Raw genomic sequence first — 18,720 nt, 5'->3', positions numbered from 1 at the left:
CCCGCCAGCCGGGCGGGGGCGCTGCGGCCTGCCCCCGGGGCAGAGCCGGCCGAGGGGCTCCCCCTGCGGGCCGCAGCAGGCGGGGAGTGCTGGGCTGCAGGCGGACTTGCGAGAGCCCTCTCCGACGGGGGAGCTAGACATTTGGAAAGCGGCGTGCAGGGGGCGAGGTGCAGCCTCACTTGTAAAACAGCACCTATTTTTTCTCAGTTAAAAGCACACTAGAAACTTGCGTGATCGCCAGGGGCTTGGGCTGGATTATTGAGTGAACACAAATATAACTTGATTGGAATAAGTTCAGAACCACCTGCGGGGCTATGAAATAGCAGCTTCGTTATCAGGAGCGGGGAGCAGAAGCTGCGGCAGGTAAGGCCAGCTTGACGGGTGGGACATGGAGACGTTACATTACAAAGGAGGGACGGCCGTTAGCACCTGCGGTCTGAGGCGTTTGGAAAGGATCAGGCAGATGATAATGAGCCATGAAGGCGCTGCCCGACTTGAAATGCCAGGCAGTCGGTTTTACATTTTGGGTGGAGCAGGAATGGAAGTGGGATGCAAGCGCAGATCCACTCCTGCCCTCTCCCCTCAGCCTGCCTGATGCATGGGGTCTTCCCTGGTGGTGTTAACCATGGACGGTGTTAGTGGGACACTAGTGGCATTGTTGGGAGGATACCTACTGCTTGGAGACTGCCAGAAAGCCATTAGATAACAACTTTCAGTCATTATCAATTTGAATTGCATCAAAGCATTGACCTATAGGTGGAATGCTGTGTACATGGGCAATTCCCTGAGTCATCCCGTTCCTCACCACACCAAGCATTTAAAACAAAGACTATTCAGGAAAGCTCTGCTCACAGCACATTGGAAGAATAATTTGTATTCTGTGCTAGATGAACATAGAGCAAAGAGGTGGCTTGGTTTTATTGAAAGTAGATAAATGCATCTGTTGTGTAACATGCAGTATACCTCTGACATTAAGCAGTTCGGGAACAAACGTGTATTCTAAGCTGAGCTTGCAGTATCTTGTTTAATGACAGCTACGGGTCACGATACACACGGACACGCATGCACACCCTCTGCTGCTTATTATCTGCTGCTCTGACTTTACAGGTGTTAGAGACCTCTAGGAGATGAGATGTGGCCATGTGCAGGTGACCTTGTGTCCAGGGAGGATTTGAGGAAATGCAGTGCTGATCTGGCAGCGGTGGCTTTTTTGGTCAGAATTGTAAATGTTCAGTTCAGTTCTTTGCTAGGGATAAGATTGTTTCTACCGCAAGCATCTACAGACCACAGCTGTAAAATGTTACCCTGGTAGTTACTTGCAGTACATCTGAAACATGATCATGTTTCTTATGTTATTTATAAAATAAAGATGTTTGCCTGTTTATACTCTTGGCATCACATAAAGGAGGAGAAAGTAAAGAAAGAAATGCATGTTTCTCTTTGGATCTCATTGTACTATTCTTCACCTGTCAATTTTTCTTCCATGGAAGAATCCCTGGAGAAGGCCTCTTGTCTAGGTTCTGGCACCTCCGTCCTGGACTTTTATGTATTTTATCCAACAAGCATTCGGTGTAAATGCAAAAACTATCCTGGTGTAGGTACTGCAACACATAACTTTTAGTCTCTGCTGAGCACCCCAGCCACTAGCCTGTATAGAAGTGGCATGCTCGCCAAAAAGAGTGGCTGTCAAAAGTTGAACTCCAACCCTCCCTGAATGCCCCTCTGATCCCTGCTCCTCAGAAATGTCCTTGCTAGTTTGCGCCCTGGTGTGCAACAGAGCTCGCTTGCCACACACAGCCGCTTCTTGTGGCCCACATGCCGTGCATTGGCCACCCTGGCTGTACAGTCATGTTTTTTCGTGCTCTCAATCACTCTCTGGCCCAATGAACTGTATGCTTTCTGCACAGGAACGCAGCTCCCACAGAAGGGATGGAGAGTGTCGGTCTTTCCTAGAATAGTCTAATCTTGTTTGGACACTCTGCCAGGAGCAGGAGATGTGGGTTCAACTCTCCCCTCTGCCCTCCTTTGGCAGAAGAAGGTTTGTAACCTGGGTCTCCCACTTCCTGGGCCAGCTTAACCATTATGTTACTATATAAAAGGTGGACCCATGATGACACCAATAGCATTTCTTTGTTCAGCTGCACTTAAAAAGGAAACAGTGGCTGTACTCACTTATTTGAAAGAAACCCTTCTTTAGGGGAGGGTTCTGCTTTGTGGAACCTGAGCGGATAGAGGTGCCTACCTGCAGCCCTCAGCAAGGTGCCTGAAGCGTGTTTTCCCATTTGGTCAGCTCTGGGGGCTACCCAGCAAGCATGCTGACTTTAAGCAGCTTGCTGCTCAGTATACCAGCTGTTAGGCCCTGTTCTGAGGCACTGAGTCTCCCCACCATTCTGGCCTCCACTCTGGAAGTTAGACACAGCAGCCTCCAGCTTTGAAGCACTTCAATCCTTGTTCTGAAAGGTCTATATGTGGTGAGAGCACGCAACGTCCATTGGGTTGGGGTGGGAGGATGCTTTAATTCACGGCACTTTATGTAAAGCACCAGGAGTTAGAGCAGGGCCCTGAATGTCTGTAGGCACCCTTAGTCTCTGGGTGGCTTTTCTTAACGAAAAGGAAGATGGGAGAGGAGAGACAGTCAGGGAAGATGCATGCAAGACGCTGTCTTTTTCAGGCAGCTTCTTGAACTTTGCCAGAAATTAAAACAGAAAATAAACACCCACAACTTTGAAATGACCACCAAGAGGTGAAATTGCCTCAAAAATGTGACTGTAGTTCCTTTGTTCAAAAACCATCGTCAGTGCTGCCCACTGTCACTGTTGTACCAAACCAGTGGAACAGCCCAAGACAGTAAAAGTGACAAAATGTTAGAAGTTGGAAGGTGAGTGCTCCTTTTCTGTAAAGGGACTGAAACTGTACCTTGTAGAGTTTGTTTTTTTTCTTTTTTTCCCAGATGCTGCCAGTGTGTGACTGAGCCCTGTTCTTCCTGCACTTTTGAAGAGTACAGTCACTGAGTCTGCTAGGAACAATAAGCCATGTTAAAGTTTGTAATAGACCTGGGGTGTCAGTCATATTTGGTTTCCCATGCTGGATCTGGCCTGTGGAGCTCCATCTGAGCTAGATCCAAACCTGCCTTTGCTAGTGGGACAAGTGGCAGCAGGAAATCGTGGGAGTTACCACAGCCTTTTGTCACCCCAATGGCACTAAAATATGACTTCAGTGGTGCTTTGTACCCTGGAATTTGGTGGTGGGTCCTGCCCCCAAATTCCTGGCCTCTCCAGGTCTCTTTGGCCTCTGTAGGCCAAATGCTTGATACCCCTGCAACACACTGGTGCTAAAGAAATTGTGGAGCAAACAAGAAAATGCTTTTCCTGTCCATGAGCTACCATTATCCAAGATCCCTTGCTGTTGATCTGCAGGCTAAGGCATGGTCCAATTGTAGTTGCTTTAGTGCATGATCTCCTGTCCCTAATCAAGACAAATCTTTCCATCTTCCACTGGAGTGTCCTGCAAGCATTTGACACTATTGGTCCTGTCCTTTGGCAACAAAGCTTCAGGATATATGGCAGTGTCCTGAAACTGTGATTGAGCATATGTCTTCACTGCAGTGACTGTAGCTTAAACTTACCTGGGCTGCTTTTAAACTAGGTAGCTCGATGCTGCCAACTGAGTGGCTGCAGTGGCATGGATCACAGCATGGGCTGCAAAACCTGTCTGAGAAGCTGGGTAAATACTGAGGTGTCTTACCTGTGCTGAGCTCCATGCTGCAGGGGATATATTGCTGGCACTACCTCATTTAGCTAATTTAAATTAGCTCAGGTCTGTCTGCCAAATGCAGTCACAGAATAGACAAGGAGTAGCCAAATTTCCTAACCATCTAGCTTCAAACAAAACTCTTGACACAGCTGTGAGCCACAGGACTCTGCTTTTGAGATGTGTGTGCCCCAGTCTCAGCGATCTGTGCACAGTGCTCCAGCTCACATAATGACTTTTAGAATAAATAAGAACTGAAGAGAATAAAAAACAGAATAATGAAAGAACAGAGAGAATAAAACAATGTTTTTAATCAACTGCTGCTCTTCCTTCAGAAGCCACATTTAAACTTCCTGGGAGCCATGATCTGACTACCCCTGCAGACATACCCTAGAGGTACATGGCAGGAGCACGGATTTCCCTATAACAGAAAAATAAAATTTGTAGCCCACTGTCTCTGTAGCAAAACTTTGGCCCCATTGTCAACCCTTTGAATTGGAGCTCTGGTGCCCTGAAAGAGTCTTTGTTTTAGGGGTTCCCTTCAAATAGATAAAGCTAGTTTGTAGCTGACTGCATGTGCCTGTATCAGCTGAGCAGAAACCCTCTAAACAGGAATCTCAACACTCGCTTCTCTGCCTATTCAGAAGAACAGCAGTACCAGATAGGCACTCTTGAACATGCATACTGTGTCCCAACAGACCTTGCAGCATTGCACTTGGGTCATCATACCCAAAATAAATTCAGGATACATTTTATATGTGGGGCAGGTGTTGCTTTGAATCCTCCAAGGTTCAGTGTGTGTGCCAGGGCCAAAATAAGATACACAGCAAAAAGTAACGGGAGGAAGGATGGGAATACATTTGGCAAAACAACATAGGAGGGCATTCTCTGTAGTCGCTCCTGAAATCTGGGCTCCCTCTTCTTGCGGCCTGCCAGGGCCTCATCCTGGACATGTTCTGAAAATGCTGTAAGACCTTCCTATCTGGGCAGGCATTCATAAGGCCTATTTAGCAGGCATTGCTATGTAGTTTAACATTCTGCTGTATTTAGTTGCTTTGTTTCTTGTGCCTTATATATGTCGTTTCATTCTCTTTTGTAAGCCACCTTAAGCCTTTTGTAGCAGCAGCTGCAGCGTTTTCTTGAACCGTACTGTAAAGATCTTGAACTTTACTGTAAAGATCTTTTAATTCTAATGTTGATGCTTTACAGGAGCAGACAGTTTTCTGCAAGGTATGTGGAGACTTCCATGTCAGATAAGTGGCATCACTTGGAGTGAGGTAAAGTTGGCACTGGTATAACCTGCGCAGCTCGTGGTTAGAGTAAGTAGCAACCCACTCCCAGCTCTGACAGTGGCCCTTTTAATGGTTAGGAGAGCTTAGTGCTTAAATCTGGATGCCATGAATGTGCCATTTCCATATTAATTCACAGTTATCTTCATTTTAAAGCATTTTAGGTGAGCTTCCATACATAAAGTAAAACAAGATATGGTGGCCTAAATAGTAGAATTGCTCACCCAGAACAAAGTGATCGTTTAATGCACTGGTTGACAAAGAATCAGCAAGCTGGATGTGTCTTCTAGCATAGAAAGATTTTGGTGACCTCCCAGAATTTAACTGGCTGAAAGCCTTTTGGCAGAGGGATAAATTGTTTTCCTGGAAATAAGAATTGGAGGAAGATGCTATCATGCCACATCTAAGTTTGATTGACTTTTCAAACCATGATTTTGGCCTCAGAGTGGAGCTTTAGGGTCATGGATCATTAGGCAGTTTACTTGAAACACATAAGAGGGAATGACGCAGTCTAGAGGACTGAACATGTGCCAAAGCATCAGGAGACCACATTTTAAATCCAAAGACTCTTGACAAAACACTTCACTCTGCCTCCTACATGTCCCCTCTTGGAAAATAGGGTTTACAAAGCTTTACCTCACACTGGGATTTTGAATATTAATTTAAAAGGGCTGGGTCAATAATGAGCTTATTTTCACTGCAGCGTGCACTCAACAAGATAGCCTCTAACCCAGTCCCTGCCCACACAGCAACAAAAGTCAAGCTAGCTGGCTATCAGAGGTCAAAGAGGCCTAGTAATGCAGTGGGGAAATGGCTGCTCCATTGCTGGTCGAGTGTTTTGTGGTGTGGCTGTGCACATTTTAGTTAAATGAGAAATGTTAACTTGAATACAGATAACTCGGATTAATTTAGTGAAGATTTAGACTCAGTTTGCCCTCTCCTCCAAGTTCCCAAAGGCAGAGGTGTTCACAAGCACAGTCTCTGTAGTCCTTCAAACACAAGGACTCCTGTTTTTGTGCGTGTCCCTGAGTCTCTCCGCAAATGCACACACTAAAGGGAAGGTGTGGTGTCAGCATTGCAGGGCCTTCTGAAGCTGTCTCTGTGACGGTACGCCTCTGTCACATTTACTCAGCGCTGGGCCATCATGGCATAAATGAGCCCTTCATAATCATACCAAGCTTTACAACTATCAAGTGCAATATAAGTGTTAAGTAATCACTATAAAGAAGAAAGATGCTGGGAAAAGTGATGTAGAGCAAGACAACAGCATTGGATTTTAAATACTTTTTATGAACTGCAGAATATTTTTGGTGAGACGCAGAAATCTGAGTCGCACCTAATTCACAAAATTAATCTGAGTTATCTGTGCAGCTTTTCCATTGGTTTTGACCTAAATATGTCTATATCTATAGATATAGGTAGTGCACACTGAAATGTGTGTGATAAATTCACCCATGCATCTGTCTGCCTCTGCAGGCATTTCTAGCTTGGAGAATCATTATGTGGTTTTGATTCAGAAAGAAACAAGAGAAGCACGTTTTCTCCAGTCATGCCTGTCCCTGTCATTGAAAGTCAAAGTTGATTGTGCCAACTCTGGCGCCAATGGGTAGACATCATCTTGCATAACCTTTGGTAACAACGGCTGAATAAGTGTGCCTTTGGTTGCAGCTGCTTCTTTTGGCAAAGGTTATCCCTCTATCCTGTGCTGAAGTTTGACCTTAACATTTTCCACTTCGGGTTTATCGAGCTATTCAGCAAGTGAGCAATTCAGTAATTGCAGTAGGTAATTACTGCCATTTCTAGCTATTGTTTGCATCAATATTGATACTGGTATTTTCTAAAGTGCCATATATTCCTGCACTGATAAACACATTGGAGCAAAGTCACTGATAAATAAAAACTGTCTTAATTATTTAATAACTGTTGGCTGGATTATCCATTAACACCTACCTGAACTAATAAAAAAGGGTGGAATGTATTAATGCCAGTCAGAATTGTTTGGATTCTGGAATTTTGATCGAATTAATTATTGACTGATGTAAGCGAAAGGCACTGACATTTCCAAATTCCTAGGTGAAAAGGTTGCTAGTGCCTGTTACTTGATGCTGGTATAAATTAAGAGTAACAGCACTGAGGTCAATGGAATTACATAGTTTTACAAATTGGAATTAAGTTCCATGGAATTTTCCATAACTGGAAGTGTAAACGAAAACTGGACCCTTAAAATGGATATATAGTTGATCTATAACGTGACTGAAGTGGTGCCATGCAAAACAACAACCCAGAATGTTTTTCTTTTATTACTACCTGTGAAATATTTTGCTTTGTTCAGAGCTTTTCCCCAACATATTAAAAAAAGATTTTCAAATGTGGAGTGTTTTATTTTGTCACAGGGTTTTTTGTATCAGTAGCTTCCTTTCTAGAACTTTTTTCATTTTTTTTTTTCTAACAGTAATCAATTATGCTAAATGTTTTGGTTATTGCTCTTGGAGGGGGAAAAATCTAGCCAAACCTCCCTGCCTCCCCCGTCCCACATCCAGTCCTACTAATAACTTTATTGAGAATCAGTTTACTGGATATATGCGCTCTAAGAGATTACCTCTCTTTCAGCACTGCCCCTACTTTGGTTTTAGACGTTGCTCTTTAGCCAGGTTTAAATATTGTATTCAGTGAGATGGTCAAACCAACTGGAGATCAATTAGCTTACTCTCAGCTATGGTTCAAACAAAGTATGAAGCCAAGTTGTCTGATACGCAGGGGGAAGATAATTCACGTGTCATCTGCCTCTTCAAAGATAGCTTTAAGAGTTTCTTGCAAGTCACAATAGCAGCAGGGTGGAAAAAAATTTTCCTGTCCTGTAAAAGTGTTCAAGATTTCAGAGGCAGACAAAGTTCTTTGAGTGAATCTGATATCTTTTATTAGATCAACTTAAATAGTTGGAAAACAATTATTAAGCAAGTTTTCGGGTTCAAAAACCCTTCATTTAAGTTGGTCTAATAAAAGATAGCGGATTCACACAAAGAACCTTGTCTGCCTATGTCCTTAGACCAACACAGCTACAACCTAAACCCCTGCAAGATTTCAAATACTTTTTCCTGTGTTGGGGCAAACTGAGAGCTTTTTGGATTTTTTTTTCTTCCTTTTTATTTTGTGTGAAAGCGAAGAGAGTGTCAGCCTCCAAGAGTAGCCAAAGTTTACTTGGGCTACTCTCATTTAATTTTTGTTGGAAAATTCCCAAGCCACTCCAAATACAACTCTCATAAAATACCAGGGATGGAGTTTGTCAAATAATCCTGAAAGTTAATTCATAAAGGGAGCTGTGAGGCATCTTAATCTGATTTTGACCTGATGTGAAGTTTAAAGCAGAAAGCACAGTCATCCCTTCCAGTGTCCTCTGCCAGCACAAATGTATCTTGCCACTAGCCCATACCACAACTCCAGGGATTTTTAATATGTAGTTAGTCAAGGGAGACTCAGCATATTTGGCAGTGACATGCATTTCTGAAAGAAGGTTACACAGAGAGCATCTTTCAGTGAAAAATTCTGCAACAGGCAAAAGCCTAAAGCTCTGTGATCAGGAATGAGTTGGGTCTGCATTGTAACTTAGTCCAAAATACACTTCTTTGCTGAGGAGAGAGGACTCGTGCTGTGGCCCATCATGGCAGGGCAATGAGCTTGGAAGCAGAGGCACCTTGGCTAAGAATCTGTGTTTTACCTTGGTTCTGGGCATGTTTTGCTTACTCAGGCTTCTTCTTGTGGATATGCAGTTCAGTGAAAGCTCTTTAACCTTAGTTATCTGGAAGATTCATTTATCTACAGGAATGTCATGTTCCCTGCATACCCCATGCTAATCGAGCTCTCCACCTTAGAGAGGCCAGGATCTTTTTTGGGTTACTTGCAACTTTGGGGGTCTGCTCACAATTAGTCATTTTTCTTGCAAGTTGCTCACCACTGTGGCTCAGGGGGCTTAAAATGCTCTGCCTCCAACTGAAATTATCTTTGTTTTGGATGCCAGCTGTTTATAAGGAAATAGGAGCAATTAAGGGCTTGTCTTCTCTGCAGTCATAGTGTAGTGTGGCATAGCCATACCAGAGGTATCTTGGATACAGGTTGCACTCTAGCTGTGGCAGGAGGAAGCCTGTGCTTTGCTCTGTGCTCTGCAGTTAGACTGCTCTCAAACTGCTACTCTAACATGAGGTTTTGGGTTCATCTGGAGTCTCTGCTGTGACTCAGTGGCAACATATTGCTAAAGAATGCTGCTTGATATGACCCTTTTCTTGTCTTGCTGCCATCTGTGTGCTCTTGTTGCCGTCTTCTGTGCTTTCCACCTTGCCTCCCAACATCTCATTCTGTATTGCTCTGGTTGCATAGCCCTAATTATCAGAATCACATAACTCCTGGGCAGAATTTATGCCTGTGAATGATCTGATTTTGACACTGGCTTCGTAGGTTCTGATATTATGACTCCCTTCCCAATCTGTTTTCCAAAAATGAAAAGTCAGTGATGATGCCTGCCCTGAACCTGGTGGCAAAGGTTGAGCTGGGTTTTCCTAGATGAAGTAAAACAAGGATGAGTGTCAGAGCTTTCAAGCCATCACCTAACCCATGCTTCGATAAAGAGATGGGGTTTGCAAGAAGATCTGAAGTTTTCCATGTTAGCGGTTTCTTTATTTCGCCCAGTGGTGATTCCTGTAACTTTGCTCAGGCTTCTGTGAAAGTTCTGGCTCTACTAATGAGGCGTCTCCTCCATTCTGACTAGCATTTTCTTTGCTCCAGTGAAGCCAAGCTGCCATTGGAGGTCCATGGTTGCAGGGAAGAGGGGCTGTTTCAGCTACATCCAGGCCTGTTCAGGGATTTGCAGAGAGAAAAGCATTTGATGTAGTCTGAAAACCAGTGCTAGGTATGAGCAGTTCCCTTACCTGTTATAATGTGTATACAGAACTATGAAGCATAATGCTCTGCTCTTAGCTAGATGCATCCATCACACCTAGCTTTGATGAGTGTAGCTAAAAGCTACAATTGGTTTGGGATGGAGCTATCTTTTAGTTCAGCAGCTCAGAGCAACCAGTACTTCATCATCCCCCTTTTGCTGCTGTTTTTGCTGGCTCAGAAATCTCAGGCTTTTGTCTTTCTGCAGGTGCTGTATGCAAATAGCCCAGACCTGTGACAGTGAGCAGTGTCAATAGCCATGTTCCAGTGTCAGTGTTGGCCTCTGATTGTGCTTGTGCATGAGGTGGTGCAGGTACTAAGGTGCCTGGTTGGCAGCCTAGAGATCATAAGTTCAAGGCCATTGCAGAAGTGTTCACAGTGTAGCCCTGTCAGATTCCACCTAATCTGAATTCTGCTTGTCACAAGGACCTGAAAAGGCAGAGCTTGTGTGCAGGAGGGGGATTTTTCCTCAATTCAGGCTTGTGAATTAGGAACTCCTGAAAGGGATCAGGCAAGGCATGAACTTTAAGCAGACTGCAGAAAACACTTTTACCCAAATAACAGAATTTCCTGAGCTTATCAGGCCAGGAGTCTAACATAGATTAACATAGACTCCTAACATAGTTATGTGTCTGACATAGATTAAAAGCAGGTTTTCCTGAGGAAGCTTCAAGAAACCCTGAAGTAGGCAGATAAGAAGTAACCTGTCTGCAGAGGAAATTCCTTTCTAACCCTTGTCGGTTACTGGCTGGTCTGTACCCTGAATCCAGAAATACATAGAAATAAATGCAGCAGGAATAGAACGGCTAATTAGCTGTGGCTGTATCCAGTATCTACATAACTATCCAACAGCAACATAACTATCTTCTATCTCCTACTGACTTACCATCCTCAGTATCTGCAGGCTAATTTCATATCCTGTTAAAAAAATGCTGTCTTAGTATTAAAATTGTTGCCCTTAAGTTTCATTGATTGTCCCCTTTGCCCTGTTTTTGAAATGGCCTTCGTCATATTCATTATTTTATATGTTTTCTCTAATATCATCATTTTCTCTGAACTGCTCTATAGTCCGGGTCAGAAGAACATAAGAACTGCCATCCTGGGTCAGACCAATGGTCCATCTAGCCCAGTATCCTTTCTCCAGTGCTGGCAAGTAGTTGGTGCCTTAGCAGAAGTGTGTGATAAACAAAATGTATGTAGAATGATGCATCCCATGTCAGACCATCCACATTACCAGCAGTTATAGGTGGAGGGATGTCCTGAGCCTGAGGCCACATCCCCAGCTGCAGTGGTCAATAGACCGTCATGAACCAGTTCTCCATAAATTTGTCCAATCCCTTTTTGTAGCTGGGTCTCTTAGTCTTTTCTTGTATGGCACTCTCTCTGTTTGCTTCACTGGAGAAGTGTTGTGTTTCAACATTTCTGAAGAATCAGAAAATAGTAGCCAGACCTATGGGAGAGTTCTCACTCCCTGCCAGACTGGATGCCTGTTATCCATTTTAGTTTTAAAAGTACAGTTCATTTGGGCTGAGTAATTTAAACACAAGTCAAGGATGCAGTCTCCTGTAGATTGATGAGATTTATGTGCAGTCCTCCTCAGAGGGCATATCAGGAAAATGATAATGCAGCTTTCGTTAGTCTCTGAATGTAGCAACATCTTAATTAAAAATGAGTTTATTTTCAATGCCTTTGGCTTTCCAGTTTCGCGGTTCTGGTAAATATTTTTCAGAAGATATCTGAAATATCCTGTCTGGTGTGTGTAGGGAGAATGTGTATATATTTGGCTTCAAGGACTGGTATGTGTTATTTTGTGAACAGTCAAAGAATGGTGTAACATTTGGAGAAGAAAGGCACAGATCTGAATTTAATTACAATATTTTATACTCTTCCTTCTTAGTAATTAGCAAAGGCTTCAATCTTGTTCCAGTTTTCCCTTATGAGTGACTTGTTCTCCTACTCGCCTACTGATCTCCGAACGATTGTACTTGCATGGAAAAAGTGCTTATTTTGCAATCCTAATTCTGTGATTTTACAATTGCTTTTATCACCTTCTTCCTGAACAACTGGAAATATACGTTGTTATTTGGAAGGGTTTCCCTCACCCTTCATCCCCTGCCCCTCCTTTTTGGCAGTCCTCTGCATTGATGGTAACTATTTATCCCTGAGTGTACTTGGCAAGCAAAGGATGATAAAAGGCAATTTGTATTGCTGCCTCTTCCTTAATGAGCCACAGCTACAGAACTTTATCATGAAAGGTTATGAACTCTTTGGGACAGAAAACATTCTTTTGTTGTTTTGCACAGCACCTACCAGAGTGGGGAGTGGGCTGGGGCAGAGGCTTTGGTAATTTAAGTAAATAATAAAGAAAGTAGCTTTTGATAGATGAAGCTCTGTAGTCACACCTTCAGCAGACAGAAGGTAGGATTCGTTCAAGAGCGAACAGGTTAGAAGCAAAGAGATTTTTAGTTTTGCCAAAGTCTGGGACCAATTTGGATAAGATTGTTTTCCCAAGCAATGTTAAGATTACTGGAAACAGAGCGTGCTCTTTAAAAACATGCTAAAAATTTGCCCTGCAAGAAGAACAGTAAATCTCGGTAATTTTCAGACCTTCAGAAACTAACCACAACTTGTTTAGTGTCTATTTTTGTGTATTGTGCAGATGTTACTTTTCCTCCCTGTTTCCAAATAGCTTTTTTGGCTGTATTACCACCACCTTCAAATCTGTAGACTTCTTTGGCTGGCATAGGAATTTTTGTGTATTGTGCAGATGTTACTTTTCCTTCCTGTTTCCAAATAGCTTTTTTGGCTGTATTACCACCACCTTCAAATCTGTAGACTTCTTTGGCTGGGATAGGAATGTGCTGCTATTCATTCCTGATTTTTCTTTTTTCTTTGTTTTAAATTATAGGTAGAACTTCATGTCCACCTGGATGGAGCCATTAAACCAGAAACCATCTTGTACTTTGGCAAGTGAGTTGGTTGCAACTAATGATTTGTTGATGACTATTCAGCTGGGCACCTGGGTTTTTAAATCAGACCGAAAAGCATAAACCCCTGATCTGAAGGGGAGAAATCCTAGAACCTGGCTCTGCATATGCAGTGATTTAACACTGTGTTAAACATGATTTCTACTAGCACGATTCCATCTAGCCAACAAAGATAAGGGTGCTTTTTTTTAAGAGCACTTGCAATCTAAAGTGTGCCATAGATCACTATCTAGCCCCACCTGCTCTTTTTGTGTAAACTGTTTCTATCCCGCCCCAGCCCCCTTCTCAGACAAAGTCTCTCCATATGTTGTGGTCAGAGATGCATCTGATTGAAATCTGCAACCTAAAAACTTGGCCTTTACTAGCACGGTCCTTCTGGACATGCAAATCAGAACAAAGTGCACAGAAGTAAACACTGTCTAATAGCTTGGTATTGAAACTGGACTGAATTGGTGACAACTGTAGTGAGCAAACAGTCTGGCTGGGAAGCCCAAACAGCCACAGGCAACAAAATTAATACTGGGGACACCCAGATCTTTCTATCAGATTTTTCTTAATGAATCGTTGAAATACTGAGTTCCAGGTTGCGTTTTTTTTAAATACACCCATGCAGTGCCTCAGCATTATCACGTTAATAAGTGCAAATAAGCAACTTTGGCTGTCCCTTGTAGCTGACTGCTGAAATAGTACAGTCTGCAGAAAGTACTGGGCTTGAACAAGCCTCCCTCACTTCCTGTGCTCTTAATGCAAGGATTTGTGTCTTCAGCAGGGGCTTTCCCCCTTATCAACCAGTGTAGTTTGTCTGTTTGTCCTTGCCCTGAAGTAATCTATCTTGTCTTCTACTTGACTTCAAACTAACACAGATAACTGTATCTCAAAGCAAATGCATGCTGTTGTGACCCACTGCCAAGAAGATTGTTCAGCGATGTTGCTTCATTAATGGCTTAAGAAAGAAGGATCTGGTGGGCTTTGCTTGGGAAGCAAACCTGAGTTAGGTTATGCATGTATAACCTGAGTTAGGTTATACATGCAGCACCCGCTCCCGCTGGTCCAAGGCAGGCACCACATGCAGTGAGGGTCTCAGAACAGACGCTGCACGTGGCGCATGTTCTGGGCTGCTGGATCTGGCATGTGGGTTGCAGGGGACAAGGGGAGTCTGGGTCCCATAACACCCTGGCTTAGAGCATCCATCTACATAAGATTTGCATTCCTTGGATTCCTTTGAAGCACAAGCTTGAATTCTGCCAGGCTTGGTCTTTTCATGTGGCCTGAATTGTTTTCCATGTGCATCTGAGTCGGTATCCATAGATGTACAGACAGTCCCAAATGATGTTATAGTCAATCCCCTGTAATTAATTGTACTATAGACAGGTTAGCTATCAGAGCTGATTTGGATGAAGATAGGACAGATTTGCTGAAGAATAACATTTCATACACTGGAACTGGCACGTTTGGAGGTTATTTTTTTAAATGGATAAGATGTGTGTCATTGGGATGGAAAGGACGACATGAAAAACCCAGTACATACCAAGAATGAATGACTCGTGCTGAGTGCCATAGACTTAAGCTGTGATAATTGTCTCTTGCTTTTGTAGTTTGGATGTAATATAGATTTCCTACACCGCAGAATGATGTGTGCAAGTTTATTGAGGAAAAGAACAATGTACTGTAATTTGTGTTATTGCAGTCAGCTTATTGAACTGGTAAAACTCAGAAGGTCCCATGCCTCTGTTCAGAATAAGTTCTCCAGTGTTTGGCAATTTCTCTGAATGACTGGAAGCTTTGGAGTCTGCATGGAAATTGCTTTTTGGAAGTCTTTTGGCTTTCTAGTTCCAGGAATTATCGAAGTATCTTCAAATAAAAAGCCATACATTCAAATTTCAAAAAAAAAAAAAAAAAGACAAACTTTTTTTAAAAGTTCTTTCAGCTGAATTCCTTATGAATAGATTTGGCTTTGTTTTTTCATCTATAGCTGCTTGAGCTTTTGAATAGAATTTGTGGTGAGGTTTGGTGCCACATTTGCAAGGCATCTTGTGTTGTAACTGTTCTCTGAAGAAACAGACTGCTGGGTCATTGCCTCAGGACATTTCTCTGATTTAAAATATAAAAGCAGAACCCTATCTCTTGCCAGTGAAATCTGTCATATTTTTTTTCTTAGGAAAAGAGGAATTCAGCTACCTGCCAACACTGTTAGTGGCCTGCTGCAGCACATCAGTTACAACAAGCCACTCACCCTCACCCAGTTTCTAGACAAGTTTGCTCATTACATGCCTGCAATCGCGTAAGTAACTCATTCCAAGTTGACTGCGGCACACTTCTCCCTGCTTTTCCGAGGCACCTGCTGGTGTTGCCAAGTTGGGGCACTTCTGGTCTTGAGAATGGCTTAGTCTCGCGTGTGCAAAATAAAATACATTTCCTTCTCTTTGATACAATGATGATAGAGAAGGGCATAAAGATATTTGACTTGCATATCAGAAAAAAGGAAGTTCATCTCTTGAGGGCAAGGGAAAAGTTTTGCAAGCCTGATTTGGAGGTGACATAATCCATTGCCCCACTCTGCAGAGAGAATCTAAGTGGCACACTGGTTCCATTCTCTTCAAAGCTCAGTGTCAGATGACTTCCCCTTCCTGCAAAACATGTTGAGGCTTTAAAAAAGAAGTTTGAAGTCTGAGGCCTTTCAAAGTCTTTTGTGAAAAACCAGGAGGAGGGAGGAGCAGACATTTAACCTCGCAAAGCCGAACCAGTCCGAGCATGCACCTGAGACATAGATGATTTCATCACCCTGCTGTTGTCTGGGTTTTGCTGCTCTGCCTGATTCAGATCAGGAACTGGAACCCTTAGGTAGTTTTACACGTCCTCCAGGGCTGCACTCTGAGAACTGCCCTAATTAAAGCACCACTGCATCTTATGTGTTAGTGTCCTTGCACTTAAAAATGGTGGCAGGGGTGCTTGAACTAAAGCTTGTTTAGTTCAAGTGCCCCTACCACCATTTTTAAGCACGGGATACTAATACACAAGACGCAGGAGGCTGCTGGAGTGTAGCAATTGCCAAGTTTCATCAAACTTGATTAATCAAGTCTGCTCCAATGTGCTGGAATTCCAGCAAGGTGGAGCAGCCTCGCTGCTCACGTGTAGGCACCCCTAGTGTCCCTCATCACAAGTGAATGTGTGCTACTCGGAGATGGGCCTGTCAGTCTTTCCTCCTGAAGCTGAACTGTTTTGTATGAATAAATAAATATTAATTGTGTTATAATTTATCTGTGTTCAGGCTCATGCTGACACAAACCATGTGCTGGTAACTGAAACCTCAGTCCTACCTCATCAGGAAGCATTTCAGATGCACAAAAGCTCCACACATGCCCATTTTGTTGCTGCCTGACTCCTTAAATCCATTCACATTGGACTAACCTCACTGTTTTTTCTTGCAGGGGAGACCGTGATGCTGTAAGAAGAGTAGCTTATGAATTTGTAGGGATGAAAGCCAGAGAAGGCATCATCTATGTTGAGGTCAGGTATAGCCCTCACCTCCTAGCCAACTGCAAAGTGGATCCTATTCCATGGGGCCAAAAAGAGTGAGTGAATCGCTAAAGCTTGAAGCAATGTGAACACTATATACTGGGACTCCTATAAAAGCCACTGACCCCCAAAAGGAGAACTCACTCTTGTTCTCAGCAGGCAGTAAGAATCATTTATAAATGGAGAACAAGAGTTTCAAGCTGGTATTAATTAAGATACAAATTTATATATCTGAATTGCATGGATGATTGCAGTAGCTTCACATGCACATAACTTTTTGGACAGACTTCTAACTAATAAATAAGCAGGCACAGCTATGATAATTGAGCATACAAATTGGGGAAATTATGAACTGAAACTGAATGTAGAGCTAATCCAGATGGATGGATTGAAAGGCATAGATCAGGTTACAGGAACATGTCTGAAAAGTAATGGATACCTAGTTAATAAATACTTTCTGCTCATATCCACATTTTCCCTCTTCCGTAAAGACTTGATAGCAAAGTGCCATAATAAGGCTTTTAGGACCCAGACTTATTTTTTCCAAAGCATATTACAACATGCTGACTAGCATGTTATGAAGCATTGCAAATTAAACTGTGGGTATAAAGTTGATTTTATGGTGCTGTCTGTCTTCATCATTTATTTGCTGGCTGGTTCAGTAATTTGCAGTAATTTGCCCAGGAGCATGAAGTAGGGAGGTTTTCAGTTCAGGCAAGAAGTTAGGCCTGGTGTCAGATAGTATGGAACCCAAATTCCTGTGAACCTTTGCCATTTCATCCCTTAGCCCTATCCTGAAATGAAGTGATAGCTGTATAGTTTCTTGCCCTGCAAAATTAGCAGTTTGTGTTTGTGGAAGTAATTGTTTTCTAAGGACATCTTGCCTTAAGGCACTTGATCCTGCCTATGTGAAGCAGCTGTGAGATTTTTGGCTGAAACTGCTCCTTGTGCATAACAGTGAATGGGAGAGCAGGGCACAAGTCCCAGGTTCAGCCTGAGTTAGGGAGCTAGTCTGCAGGTGCGCCTACATGTGAAATTAATGTGACATAATAAGCTCTGGTGCATATTGCACCAGTGTTTATTGCTCCCAGGCACCACATTTTACATGGGAGCCTGAGACTGCAGCACATTGAGTGGGGTTAGATCAGCCCTGGCTGCCAGGGGGCTATGAAGGCCAACCTGCCAGCCCAGGGAAGCTTTGACCCGGGTCATCATATTGCAGGGGGGCTGGCTAGGGTAGGAGGGATGCTCCAGTGCGGGGCTAGCTGGCAGGCATCCCCTGCACTGAAACACCCTCATGCTCCAGCCAGCCACATCAGTGTCTACACGTGTGTTGCCGTGCACTAAAGAAAACCGCCATAAGATACTAATCTACGTTTCCTGCAGCCTAATAGGGCTGCACGTGTAGACTCTTAAGACTTTATATTGCAGAACTAGTTAGGCAGCTCTACAGTAAACAGCTCATGTAGATGTGCCTGCTATATGCTACCTCTGGAACCAGCAGCAGTACAACAGTCCTAGTGCAGAGCTGTACCCAGGCTATGGTAGCTAGGCTGCTTCCTGTTGTGGGGGTAGGGTGGGTATCTTCATGATGCTGTACAAGCATGTCCATAGTGTCTCTTCTTTGGGGGTTGTTGGGGGTGCTAAATCCCCTGGCTTGCTGGCTGACTTGTGAGTTTTATTCCTGCAGGGGCGACCTCACTCCAGATGAAGTGGTTCACCTCGTTAATCAGGGATTGCAGGATGGAGAAAGGGATTTCCACATCAAAGCCAGGTCTATTCTATGCTGCATGCGCCATATGCCAAGTAATGTATTACAGCTCACCTGCTGCTCTGCTCCCTCTTTCTTGACCCTCTGGGTGTGTGTGAAATGCCTTGAATCTGGGCCTTTGTGGGAAATGCTAGAGAAGAGTCAGTTTGGTTCTGGGCTTGGTGCTGGCTTGTTCTCATGGGAAGGCAGTAACAGTTTCCATTTGGGCCTGGAGGAGGCAGGCCAAGATGGAAGACTCTTCATACTCAGTCAGGGATTTCCAGCTCTCTTTATTCTCAGAGAAGCAAATCTGAGACCATCATTCCCCCCCACAACCCTTTCCTCCCCTGTTGGTGTCTAGCTACAAAAACTCTGGAGCAGAGTGATTCAAGGCAAACTGTACACTGCTCCCAGCAGAACCTGCCAACACCCCTGTGTTAGCTGGAGGGTCTTGCTCAAGAGTGACATGCAGTTCCCCTTTACCCTAGTGGCTGAGCTT

At 43.5% G+C, this 18,720-nt stretch overlaps 1 protein-coding gene across 1 annotated transcript in view; it reads left to right on the top strand.

Annotated features, from left to right (window-relative positions):
* Positions 1-18,720, top strand: part of ADA (adenosine deaminase) — a 60,373-nt gene that overhangs the window by 19,195 nt on the left and 22,458 nt on the right. Inside the window, exons 2-6 of the mRNA XM_019539800.1 lie at positions 324-363; positions 12,877-12,938; positions 15,114-15,236; positions 16,384-16,527; positions 18,162-18,277. Of these exons, the coding sequence (XP_019395345.1) occupies positions 324-363; positions 12,877-12,938; positions 15,114-15,236; positions 16,384-16,527; positions 18,162-18,277 (485 nt within the window). The remainder of the gene's footprint in view (positions 1-323; positions 364-12,876; positions 12,939-15,113; positions 15,237-16,383; positions 16,528-18,161; positions 18,278-18,720) is intronic.

Source organism: Crocodylus porosus, unplaced genomic scaffold (assembly GCF_001723895.1).
Source record: "Crocodylus porosus isolate Cpor-Errol unplaced genomic scaffold, CroPor_comp1, whole genome shotgun sequence".
Lineage (NCBI taxonomy): Eukaryota > Metazoa > Chordata > Crocodylia > Crocodylidae > Crocodylus > Crocodylus porosus.
The sequence above is the reverse complement of the archived record's forward strand: the minus strand, read 5'-3'. Positions and strand labels throughout refer to the sequence as shown.